Here is a 13,941-nt window from a genome sequence, read left to right as displayed (position 1 = left end):
CAAGGTACCATGGTACAAGACACAAACAGAAATTTATACATAGATTTAAGACTGCACTGAGTTATACATAGTATAATAACATAGTATAGACAATACATTTGTATACCATTTACAATTATAATTATAAATGCAAGTGATGTCATTTACATATGTACAGCTAAGGTATGCATTCAGCCAATAGCCATTTGTTACAATTATAGCTTTACACGAAACATGTGACTACTGCATGAGCTATGAGGACTAGCTGTTGTTACAGAAGTAAGAGTATTCTGCAGGTAGCCAAGTCCAAATTACTGGGCCTGGCCTGGAGATAGCTGTTTCTCCTTTGTAGGTTTAAAGTGAGGTCTAATGAAGGCAATGCTGTCATCATGGTGGTCTCTAAGTGGGTAATAGGCTCCTTGATTTGTAATTTTGTTTTGTGTGCGTGTGTGTGTGTGTGTGTGTGTGTGTGTGTGTGTGTGTGTGTGTGTGTGTGTGTGTGTGTGTGTGTGTGTTGGGGGGGCAGCGTCGCATTTTAACAGCATGTAGATTTGATAGCTAAGAAGAAATGTGTCCATGTCATTTGCAGGTAGCCAGTTACACTGCTGTAGAAATTGGCAGAGATGAGTTTGGGGATCTGCAAGAACAATAAAGCTGCAGATTTTGTTTATAGTAATTTTGTATTTTATATGTATTTGAGCTGAGAGGTAATAACAGAGAGCCTATATTCAATTTTAGGGATGAGCACATTTTTAGCTAAGGAATTTTGAGCTCTAGGTGTGAAAAGGTGTGAAAATCTGTAGCAATGGCTCTGTAGTCTTCAGCACAACATCATAGCTGCTGGTGCTGCAGCTTTTTAGCCTGAGTGTACAGTTTGATTCTGCCTGCTGCTGTTGAGTGGATAGAGTTTCTGATTTCTCTCCATGTCCAAATGGCTTTTTCTTTGAGTACAGTGGCTTCCTCCTGTTCCCAAAGATATTCTGTTTTGACTGACTGATTATTTCAACATGTCCCTAGGTTTGTATTGTGGAGCTTTTTATTTCTCTGGATTTCTCCGATGCATGTACGTTTGGTTCAGTGAAATTTGTGGATTTAATAAAACAACACAGGTAAATGATGCTGTAGTTTTGAGCATTTGAGGAAAATATCAGTTAAAAATATAAGTATTTTGTTGCATTTTGCAATGGACATAACAGATCAAAGAAAATGACGTCTGCACTTTTTAAAAGATTGACTGATCTTGAAAAGGCTATACTGAAAAGATTATTTTTTTCTTTTAACATTTTAAACCTTTGTTTATGTTTGGAAATCCCAGCATTTTGGTTCCCCTTTCAAGGAAGCTTAGAGCTTGGAATATCACTGATGTTACGGCTGCAAATTAACTTTTCATTATCTGGACATATTTGAATATTCCAGTATTTTTTGATGGCCAGCTTCTATATAGTCTGTTGCTGCAGAGAGCTTGTTTTGGCCTGGCACAATGTAGAGAATAGTCTGTACTTTCCTGGTTTTGCTTGAAACAAAAATTATTTTATGGGATGTGTTTTTTTTATTGCTGTGTTTGTTACCCAGGTAAGCCCACCTGCCACAAGTGTACCTTTTCAGGGACAACTCAGGAGTGCATTCTGGTTAAGTGACTTACTCAGAATTACACAGTTTACAAGTAGAAATTGAGGGAATCAAACCCAAGACTACAGCATGAAGTTAGCTAACAATCTGTAGACTTAATCCAATGTGTTAAACTCAATTTATATTCATTAGTTATGTTATCTTCATTTTAAAACTTAGTAGAATTATATTAACCCAGTATCTTGCTGGTTGCCTGCCATCATTGTACTGAAAACTTTCTCAAAACAGCAGTAGATTGTCCTCGGTAACTTATCCACAGTGGAAACCTCTTCTTCAGTATGATGAAAAGTTTCACTCACTGTAGCATTGTGTTGGTTTACTATAATGATATCCTTGTTGCTTGTATACGTTATTATTGGTGTAGCTGCATGATTTGTTATGTATGTCTGTACTGGTACCTTTTCTGTAGAAGAGGCCGCCTCCCTCGCTCCCTCTGAATTTAAAGGTGTTTTCCAATGCATGTTAGTTTTAAGATAAGCTTTCTTTGTGGCAGTAACATGATTGTCTTTGTTTTAGTAGATCTAATTCTTTTATTTTACTGCTCATTTCCACAGGTGTACTGTGATGTTGAACCAAAACGCCAGGCCTTAGCTCAAGCAAACTCTGAGCTTGCAGCCGCAACAGAGAAACTGGAAATGATCAGAAGGAAACTTGTTGTACGTATCACTGGTTTTAAAAGAAGTGTAAAAATTATTATTCAAAGTTTGTTAGTTCTATATAGAGGAAATGTATGCTGGTCTGTTGTGCCAAACAAAAGTAAGTGCCTTCCCTGACTACTGCAGTATTACATTTGTATTTCATATGTTATACCAAGACTGTTTTGTCCATTAATATTGCATGATCCACCATAATCTTTTTTATCCATAGCTGGCCAGCTGGTTAAGTTGTGAAGAAGAGTCCTGAGGCAGAGGGCCTGCTGATGAGTTACAAAGAACAGGCAGCACTTTTCTGTGTCGACTGCGATTAAACAGGGAGACTCAAGACTCCTGTCAGGTAGAATGTAATCCAGGCAGGATGGAAAATATCTGAAGCAGTGGCACAACACTGGCTCTTTAGCGTGAACTCTGAAGTTAGGTCTGCTTTCATGCCTGATAGAAAGACTGTTTAGATTACTAAAGAGAAAAATGAAGCTACACAACATGGATGGCAGACTCCCTTTTTGATGACTGTGTTCTGTTTATTTTGCTTATTCACACAATGTGATGTTGGGTAGGTACCACTGAATTAGAAGTGCTAATGTGGGATACAAGTATTAATGGCAGGAAGCAGTCTGCAGTCAAACAGTGACATCAGTGGTAAGCTGTCCCGATCTGTTTATATCTTGAAGCAGGTGAGAATAGCTGCTATTGGTTATTTCACATAAACTTGGGTAGGTGCATAATGTCTAGCTTCACCACAAATTCATATATGTTTTAAATGAAGAGCATGAATTTTCATTTTGTATGGTCGTCATGCTGTAACCTAATTCCAGTTCATACCTCTCAGCCTCTTAGAGCAAGAAATCTGGACAAAACCTGAAATAAGGGTATCAAAGGCCCAAAAATAGAGACAGATTTTAAATATTGCTGCTAACATATAAAAATCTAGAATAACATATTTTGTATTAGCATGTGTTTTTGAAGGATATAAATACTTCAAAAATAATAATTTTGTGACTTCAATCCTCAAATGATTGACCTGAAAACAAAAATTTTAAGAGGAACAGACCAAAAATATAAGACAAAAATCTGGATGTTCTGTGAAAATCTGGATAGTTGAGAGGTGCGCTCCAGTTACTTTGTTTTAAATGTCATCTGTCAGTGATTTATGAGAGATTTCTTGACTACTGTAGCATTTATATTACTTCTGAATGTCACTGATTGTTTTTGTATTCCTGAATTTCAGTTCATCATTTTTATTTTGGAAAAAAAGTGTTTTAGCCCCTTTATAAAATGAAAATAAATAAATATATATATATATATATATATATATATATATATATATATATATATATACTTTCTGGGAGTTAAGAAGATATGGAACAAATCATTTTAAGTTTGTAATGAGCTGATGTGTAGCAACAACATATTGTTTAATTTGCATTCTTTTTTTTCAATAAACAAATGTCAGTAATAATGTATTGAACTTTCATAATATAGCAACAGTCACATATCAAACAAAGTAACAAAACAAACCTACCAAAATTGCAGTTTAACAATTTAGCACAACAACCCATAACTTTAGGCAACAAACTATGTACAATATCTGCAAAATGTATAAAACCATAGATTAACAGAGTAAAAGTCAGAACCTCTCTTCAGTAAATGAAAAGTTTGTCCTTGAAGTATGTAGGAAATAAATGAAATACTTAGATGTTAACATAACAGCAGCAACAAGAAGTTGATTGTGGAAAAATCTTCATTATAAGCATGACGATATAAAAAATACTGCTTAACTTTAAATATATGCATTTCAGTAAATTATACTGCACACAATTCACAATTATTTATAATGTTTACCTTACTCCAACCAAACAAAGATTTTAATGTTATGTTCTGACTTGCTCAGCCAGATATAATGCATGAAGTTTAGACAAAGCAGATCTACTACACATCTTTTGTAGTTGTTGTTTTAAAAGTCAGTTATGGAATGCATTGAGACAGAGATCTAAAGCATTAGGGTATCGTGATAAAATCGTATCTTGGAAATGTGTTAGCCTTGTTATCTCTCCAATGGATCTAAACCATCTTAATATAATAGCTTTAATTACAGTTTTTATGCTATTCAATTTATATCTCTCAAAAACTTATTAGACATAAAACCTTCCCATTTTAATGATTTTACAAAGATGGCTCTTGAGTACCTAAAAGCGCCTGAAAGTTTTTACCATATTGAACAAAAAATAAGGCTACTTTAATGGATTGTTGGATAAAATATTACATTTTGTTTGATTTCTCTGCTGTAGTTTTCCCCTGTACATCAGTTTCTCTTCTGTTTCATTTTGCTTATGGTGAAGTTTAATTTGCATTTCTTTGTCTAAAATTGTACGGTTAAACCCGACTGTCATTTGGTTTATAGCCAGCTTTATGCTGCCATCATGCCTGAATAAGCACATATACTGTAAAATGCATCCATTTACTTCTTGTTTCAAGATAAACAAAATGTACACTGTTATGAAAACAAATTACACAAAAACTGCAACATCATATTTGGTGTACTCTGGCTATGACTTGAACTGGCAATACTCTTTGGGTAACATTTTGATCGGCTTCATTGCTTGATGCACTTACTTCCCTCCTGTATGAATTACCATCATATTATTTATTATATCCTCACTATACTCCTTTTTTCAAACTCTTAGCTCCTGCTGATATTATTGTCTTTTTTGACGACCGTTTTATATCTTTTTCCTGTACTCCAACATTTGCGACTCGTGTTACAAATGATACCTTATTGCTTTTTATATGGGACGTCTGTTGGCCATTTCCCTGCTGAACTGAAGGCTCCATATTATTTTACCACTAATCATTGCTGTGCACACTACAGGCCATATGTCATCCAACTTGCTGCAGCTCCTTCCATTGCTATATATGGCTTTTTCACCTGTGTAATCCCCCCTTAACTGTATTCGAAGATAATTGATTGAATTAAAGTTTACTTTCATGGTTATGTTATGCATTCAATCCAAGCCTCTTTTAATCTCTGTATATTATAAACTCATAATTCTTCATTTTAGATTTTAATTGCTTTTAATCAAATCTTTTGAGTTCTGTGCTTGTGACAATAGTTAACATAGAAGGTGACTTGTTTTGAAATGAGCGAACCAGTTTTTAAGTTTGTTTCACTGTTAAGTCATGCCATTGAATTACTGGGCATGCTTGGTGTTTCCAGGGTCATTATCCTTGATTCAGAAGCATGCTTGATAGTGATTGGCTAGGAAGGAGGGGTGGTGCATGTATGTAAGAGCTTTCCAGTGAGGTAATGAAGGGCCCAATGCTTAATAGCTTCCTGCTGTCAGTTGCTGAGTGCCTTTTTTATTTTTATTTCAAGTAAAGTGACTAGAGCATGAAGGCTGTTTTTCAGCTGCAGCTTTGTTATAAATAAGATTAAAATATTAAAACATTGATAAAACATGATGATACAGAAGTGAAGTGAAAATGTGTGATTCTAGAATTTAATGGATGAAAGATCTGAGGTAGAATTGTAGCACAGTGTTAGACTTATAAATGCAGAACATTTCAGTCATACTAAACTACAGTCTAGATTTCCTTAGAATTAGTCAAAACCCTCCTTTGCAGGTGTCAGGCTATCATGCCATCACATTAGTTTTCCTTTTCCTGTTAATTGTGTTTTATTTTTTCATGTGCTGTTGTTCTACTTGTATAATGGTTAGTTTCATAAGCTTGGTTAATACGATTTGCCCATTCTGCCTTTGCTGCTTGTACATTTCTTTCCAGTGTAAGATGCATTCATAATCATCACATAAAAGAAAGAGTATTGGCTGGTATGTGATGTTCTAAGATAGTCCATTGTAAATTAATAGAAAAACTATGGAGAAAGCCATTTTGCCATTATCTATAGCTTTGTTTGAAAAGTAAGGGATAGCTATTAAATTATCAAAGACTTTAATAACCTCTGTGATAATCTCCTTTTAAGACTTCTGACTAGTGAGTGGCAGTGGCCTTGCAGAAGCAATTTATAAATCACTGTACACCTCAGCAATGCACTTCTAAGAGAAAATAAGAGCCATCTTGTCATTTGTAGTGTGAAGTTGTGATTTTTTTTTTCTTTTTCATATCATGTCTGCTGACTGTTAGCCTTCCAGTATACAGACTGGCTCATTCCTCCCACTTGTGCAAGAGCCAGTTGTGGGGTGCAGTCACTCAGGCAGCCATCAGAGTTATTGCTTAGCCCTGTTCCCTGTGCCTTGCATTGTGGCCTAATGCATACACGATTCCTGCAATGCTTTGACAGTCATGCACTCATGCTTCACTGCATGTGTTGAATCAAAGCTGCTGTGCAATAACTTTGCTGGTATGTACATCTCAGCCAAAACTGCTGCTTGCTGTAACTCCAGTGTCTGCTGGAGGACAGTCACATAGGGGGACATGCTGACTCCCTTCACCCAAGAGTGGGTGAATCACTTTCAGCTTCTCTCTACCACTCTTCCTATCTGGCTTATGCAATTTCTAAATTGTTTACCGGTCCCGGGTTCTGGTAATGGCTATGTCTCTGCTTAATGGAGCTGGCTTAATGTGAGGCGGTGGTAACATGACAAAGCAGTCTTTTTATAAGAGCAGTGTGTAATGTTTGATGGTTTGCAGGGAGCTGGCTGAGAATACAGAGAGTGTCTGCTGTATCATGGGTATGAACATCTTTTCTATTGTAACTTTGGCTTCTCGGTTTAGAGAGTTAAATATCTTGAAGAGTATATAGATAGCAGTGAGTCACAGAAAATAACATTTCCATCTGTCATGACTTCCAACTTGGAGTAAAGTACATAATTGGTTGTTCTGCATCCGTAGTGCTTATGAACAATTTGGTTTTGCCAAGGACAGGTAATGCCTAGTCAACTTGCTGGACTTCTTTGAGAAGGTCACCAAAGCAATGGATGAGCGCAGAATGGTTCACACTGCCTACATTAACCTTGCCAAGGTACTTGACATAACACCTCACTCGGGCATTGTTGACAAACTCAAGAGGTTAGATACACACCCATATGTCAACCTGTGGATAGCCAACTGGCTCACTGATAGAACCCAGGAATTTAGAACTGGGGAATCCACCTTTACAAAGAGGCCATTCACAAGCAGATTCCCTCAGGGATCAGTCCTGGAACCGCTCTTTTTGGCATTTACTTCCCTGAAGTCAAGGCCAATTTCAGTGGCCTTGGGCTGACTAAATTTGCAGATAATTGCAAATTAGGAGGTGTCATTGAATCCCACACTGACACAAATGTTCTCTAGGAAGGGCTGACACAGACAAACAACTGGTGTTAGAGCCATGGACTAAAATTAAATGACAAGAAATGCATAATATTATCCTTCGGGAAGTCTTCCATCCATGGTAACTATCATATTGATAACACATCCCTAAGAGTTGACCCAGTAGTCAGGGACTTGGGGACACACATAAACAGTAGTCTGTCCTTTGACCATCATGTGCCTACAGAAGTGAAGAAATCATTTCATGTTGCACAACTTATACATACAATATGGCATCTAGGTCCAAGAAAGTCATTGCTCCACTTAATCTGCATTCATCAGACCTATCATTGAGTACATTGCCCCCTTTGGTATGTACCTAACCAAGCATATCCAACAACTGGAATGTCCACATAGGTTCCTCAGTAAAATAATACAGGGTGTAACATGTCCTATGCATAGGCCCTTCAGGCTGTTGAAAGGAGTATGCCTGGCATACAAGGCATTGCCAGATCCCACTCTGATGGACGTCCTGCACATCCACAAAACAAACAACACCAGAATTACTCCTTCTAAAGACTTAAACCTTGCCTGTGACATAAATAGGATCTGCTGGAGAGACAAGTATGTATGCCAGAGCCTGCACCATTTATGGAACAGGCTCCCCATCCATGTGACGCAGAGTTCCTCCCTAATCCAATTCAAGCATAACTTGGACAATTGGACAGGGGATAGGAAATTCATCCCTGGTTTGGCCCCTATGTCTCTAATGGGCACAGGCAACCTGTAAATGTTTCATCTCCCAGGCCCCTGCTTGTAAATGTTTCATCTGCCAAGCCCCTGCTTACAGTTACCAAGGGTACCAAAACTTGTCAGAGAGTTGGGATACATGGCTAGGCTTGAAAAGGCCCTTGTGGTCATTAGCCTACTAAACACCTATGAACCTATACATACTTACACACACACACACACACACACACACACACACACACACACACACACACACACACACACACACACACACGCACACACACGGCTCTGCTATGCTTACATGCACTGTGTTTAATCCCATATGAGTGAAATGGTGAACACTGTCAAAAATAGCATTCACTTTTTACATCTATAGAATTGCTCTGCTGAGGTAATCAGGAGCCACCACCATTTCTGGGAGACAGAAGCCAGTCTGCCACATTAGCATATGGATTCACCAGCAAGACCACTGTTTATGCTGTGGCCCTGCCAGGGGAAAAATCATTTCAGGAGACTGGTCTCTGCATCATGAAGGCATGTTATGATAAAGAAATCTTCTAAGTTAAGGTTTCCACATCAAGCTAAGCCTTTCTTATTTCAGCCCTTTGTAAATTCACAACTCTGCAAGGCACTTTATATATAGTTGTGTACACACAGTTATACAGAGGCAACTGTTAAAAGACAATCTATTTACAGAGAGTTTAAAAGTAGTCTAGTAGAAAATTAAAGTAGGTCAGAAGCTAGTCTTTTTATAGTATAGGTGAAATGTGTTAGGGCAGTAACTGCATTGAAGGATTTGATATTAATAAGAGGATGCTTTGGAAGTAGTACTTGCAAGAGGGGATTTAAAATCAGAAAGAAGGTGTATTAATTCAGCAGTGTTTATATGTATACATGTTATGAAAGATTTGAAGCAAAACTCACATAGTGGGAACATAGATATCTTTTTGGTTAGACTTTGAACAGAATTCTGTACACAGTATTTCAGCTAAGGCAGTAGTAAAAGCGAGAGTAGAATGGCTGCATCTGGGAGTCAGAAGACTGCAAGGAAAAACATCCAAAGTGAGAAGTACTATAAACTACTTGTCATCCCTCATAGCTGCATGTAATGCAGAGCACCATTGGAGTTATATACAGAGTAACATTGAGTAGTTCATATTGTTATAACTTTAATCAGCAGTTAATAGTACTGAAGTGTTGGTTATTGTTTTCAGCAAAGTTTAAGGCCATGTACACATATGTGTTTGTATGTTCCACAGCTTTTGGGAGCATTGGTATGTGATATTTATTTGTTTGCACATGTTACCAGAAACATATGATTGGTTAGAGCCCATTTTCATTGGAAACCCATGAGAAAAGCTCCAAGAACAAAGTATCAAAAGTGGCATAATTACAAGAAAATTCACAATCAGTTGCTTTAAAACATATGTGAATAAAAGGTAATACAGATGAATTTAGAGAGACTTAGTAGTGATCAGTTGTAAACTTGGCATCTAAAAATCTTCTGCTGTTTCATTATTCACAGTAACAGTCAGTAAGCAATGTGTCAATGACGTGTACAGTATATGCATTATATTCATTATATTGGGCCATTAAGATTATCATAAGCTGTAAGTGCTCTAATTGAATATATTTCCACAGAGATACATAGAGAAAAGAGAGGGATAGTAGAGGTAGGGAAACAAAAGAAACAAGATATACTGGGGAGTATTAAATTCATCATGGAGTTGTGGAAGATAACATCAAGAAGAAAGATCCTTACCCCTCACCTGTTGTGGTCTTGGGATTATACCAGTCAGCTGCCAGACTCTATTTCTGGGACAGTTTTCATGTGCAACCTTTGAAAAGTATTTACTTCGAGTGTGCTTACCACAGATGACATTAGCCACATAGTCAAATTCTAGTGAACATGTTTACATTTATCTCGTAATGCAATGTATCATAACAGGTGTAAGCCTAAGTCTGGTTCTGCTTAAGCAAAATATTCAGACAGATGTGTGTGCCTGTGTGTGCACACGCATCTGTTGTGAGCGTGTTTACATCTAAGCAAATACATATTGTCTAGCAACTAATGGTTACCAGTGTTTCTATAATAATAGCAACTGTCAGCATATGCTAAATAACAGAAGTCGCCGTCTGCATGTGAGGCAATAGTTAGGTTGCTTTATTTTTATTCAGCTTTATGTAAGGGGGTAGAGGGGTGGAGGTGATGATAGATGGCATCTTAAGAATGCAGCACTCTTTTCCATTTCCGCTCTGCAGTTCCCATACAAAATGTGTTCATGAAACACTAGATTTAGTCCGGTCCTGTCCAGACACTTTAAATTATGTCTACTTGGTGTCTTTTCTGTTAGAAACAACATGCTTCACTAGCTCAAGCTCTTCTCCTATCCCATAACCCCTTACTCTCCTGTGAAACTCCAGATCTCATTGCTCCCACTGTGTGCTTCAACATCTCTGTGTTTCAGTAAGCGCTTTCGTCTTTTCATACACAAGACTTCTTCAGACTTGGTTTATCACCGAGTTTATTATTTTTATTTTTATCAGTTATTTGGTGTTTTAAAGTGATCTCTGTGTTTCACTCAAATTTCAGAAAGGGATTTTTTGCAGTTTTCCCACAGATAAGTCAATCCTTGCTAGCCTTTCTAATGTTTTTCTAATTAAAATTTTGCCAGGAGCATGAACATTATTTTTTTTTCTTGATTTGCCTCTTTGTTCCTACATTTATCCTAATTTTTCATCCCTTGTATTAAAAAAAAATGACAATCAATTTGTTTCTACTCGTCACAGAATTATGTTTTGTTTTCTTTTATACAATTTTTAGATTGTTTTTCAATCAGGCTTAAATCTTTTACCAGGAGTTAGTTTTCAGTATGGAGAAGGAAAGAAGCCAAGGCCTCCAGTTTTAAGTGTAAACAGTGCAGGCATAAAATCCCTCCCCAAGATTCACACAATATGAACATAAATTGTCTTGGGGTAAGGCATATGGATGCTTATTGTTCTTTATGCAAAAGTCTCAGCACTCATAGCCTCCTACACAGAAGAGTAGCTGTGCCATTTGGAGCCCAGGGTGAGATCCTCATTTGATTCTAACCTTTGGGATGGAAAATATGGCTAAGCTTAAAATGTCCCACAAGGACAGATGTCCTAGTACTAACTTATGAACTTAAACACACACACACATGCGCGCACACACACACACACACACACACACACACACACACACACACACACACACACACACACACACACACACACACACACACACACACACACATGCACACATGATTCTTTTGTTACTGCACATAGATATATATCCAATTTGCATGCTAGTCATCAATAAAGGAAGTTTCTGAGCTAAAGTTAGCTTCATTTTAATTATAAATGCACATTTTATAAAAGCCCAGTAATAATCTTAAATATTAAATCCAATAACGGTTTGTATACTGCTTTAGCTACTTAAAAACCAAAGAATGAAGAGAGGTTTCCAAAGCCCCACACCAATCTCTGGCTCAGGCAAACAGTATAATACTTTGGGCAGCAGAATTTTTTATTCTGCAAATTTGCAGTAATTGTGATTATCGCAAGGTACTCTTATGGAAACCTCAAGAAGCCTAGTAAGAATACAGAGTGCAGTTAGGCTTCATTTTTGATTGGACAAAGCCATTTTGATTGATTTTTCTCTTTAGTTCAACTAGGCAACAAATGCACTTTCAGAGTATTAAGCAGTATGTGCTGAATATTTAGCCCTGGCCCAGTGATATGTAGTGAGAGTAGGGAACAGGTTGAGGAGACCCTGGAGAGATGGGGATATGCTCTAGAGAGAAGAGGAATGAAGGTCAGCACGACTAAGACAGAATATATGTGTGTGAATGAGAGGGAGGATAGAGGAATGGTGTGGATGCAGTGAGTAGAGGTGGCGAAGGTGGATAAGTTTAAGTACTTGGGATCAAGAGTTCAGAGTAATAGTGAGTGTGAAAGAGAGGTGAAGAAGAGAGTACAGGCAGGGTGGAGAAGAGTGTCAGGAGTGATTTGTGGACAGACGAGTACCAGTAAGAGTGAAAGGGAAGGTCTACAAGAGGGTAGTGAGATCAGCTATGTTATATGGATTGGAGACAGTGACATTGACAAAAAGGCAGGAGTCAGAGCTGGATGTGGCAGAGTTAAAGATGTTAAGATTTGCATTGGGTGTGATGAGGATAGACAGGATTAGGAATAAGTATATTAGAGGGTCAGCCCAGGTTGGAAGGTTTGGAGACAAAGCCAGAGAGGCGAGATTGCATTGGTTTGGACATGTGCTGAGGAGGGATGCTGGGTATATTGGGAAAAAGATGCTAAGGATGAAGCTGCTAGGTAAGAGGAAAAGAGGAAGGCCAAAGATAAGGCTTATGGATATGGTGAGAGAGGACATGCAGGTGGTTGGTGTGACAGAGCAAGATGCAGAGCACAGGAAGAAATGGAAACAGATGATCCACTGTGGTGACCCCTAATGGGAACAGCCAAAAGAAAAAGAAGATTTAGCCCTGTCCCCTGACCATATCTCTTAACTGTCCATATTTTTGTAGAATGTTCAGATTTTCACCTCATAAAATTTGTGATTTGTCTGGCAAACCAGTGAGAATTGAGCTTGTTAAATAATGGCATATGTGCACGGTAATAAAGATCCAGTTATTCTAGCAACTAAGTTTAAACTTTAGAAGAGCAATGTTTAAAACTTTGCTCCTATTTTTGGGCCTTTGACCCCATTATTTTAGACCTCATCTGGATTTCTTGTGATAGATAGAGAGGTATGTGCCACAACACTGCTTTCATGACCAAAAGAGATGTGTTACTTTTTTCAGTGACCAAGAAGAGACTAGTAATATAAATTTGTAGGGTGTGGGTGGCTCACCCTAACATTTGGGAGGCAGGCGAGCCTGCCCCCCCCTACAAAAACACTTTAATTTCAGTCAGCCTTATCATCAAGGGATTTTATCTTCCATGAGTCATATTGGAAGGACTTACCATATCCTTGTTTAAAAATCAAGGATAATATACATTAAAATTATGCTTGGCTTTGCTGCATGATTGCCTATGAAGTACTGTAGCTGAATCTTTACTTTTTTTCTCTAAATGTCCTGTATCTCTTCATGTGTTTCTCCATATATCCACAAGCACTTCAGTGACACCAAAATGAAACATTTCCCCCAAAGATCCCTTCAGTAATTTGTCCCTGTCTGCGCAAGCACTTTGACTCCAAAATGAAACATTTCCCCAAGTGACCCCTTCAGTAGTCTGTCTGTCTATGTATGCACAAGCACTCAAATTACATAAAAATGAAACATTTCCTCAAGTGACTCCCTTCAGTAGTCTGTACAATTATGTATGCACAAGCACCAAAATGAAACATATCCCTGAATGACCTGTTCAGTATTTTTGTGCATGTATGCACAAGTACTTCACTGATTCCAAAATGAAACATTTCCCCAGTGGCCCCCTCAGTAGTCTGTCCATGTATGCACAACAAAATATTTTTAATGCCCTTTTCAGACATCACTTTTTGTGAAGGCATTAATAAATTTACACTTGTTATTTTGGATGTGTTTCAGAAAGATGCTAGGGGTTACCACTCTGGAATACAGGGAATTGCTTTGGCAGTTACGATTGAATGCTAGTGAACCACCAGGGCTTAATGAAATGA

General features: G+C 37.7%; 1 protein-coding gene across 1 annotated transcript in view; it reads left to right on the top strand.

Moving 5' to 3' along the window:
- The window catches only part of DNAH11 (dynein axonemal heavy chain 11), a 4,606,558-nt gene that overhangs the window by 3,177,616 nt on the left and 1,415,001 nt on the right, over nucleotides 1-13,941 (top strand). The window contains exon 61 of the mRNA XM_044065542.1: nucleotides 2,163-2,264. Within this exon, the coding sequence (XP_043921477.1) occupies nucleotides 2,163-2,264 (102 nt within the window). The remainder of the gene's footprint in view (nucleotides 1-2,162; nucleotides 2,265-13,941) is intronic.

Source organism: Protopterus annectens, chromosome 3.part0, assembly GCF_019279795.1.
Source record: "Protopterus annectens isolate FY-2018-M chromosome 3.part0, PAN1.0, whole genome shotgun sequence".
Taxonomy (NCBI): Eukaryota; Metazoa; Chordata; order Ceratodontiformes; family Protopteridae; genus Protopterus; species Protopterus annectens.
This window is presented reverse-complemented; position numbering and strand designations above follow the sequence as displayed.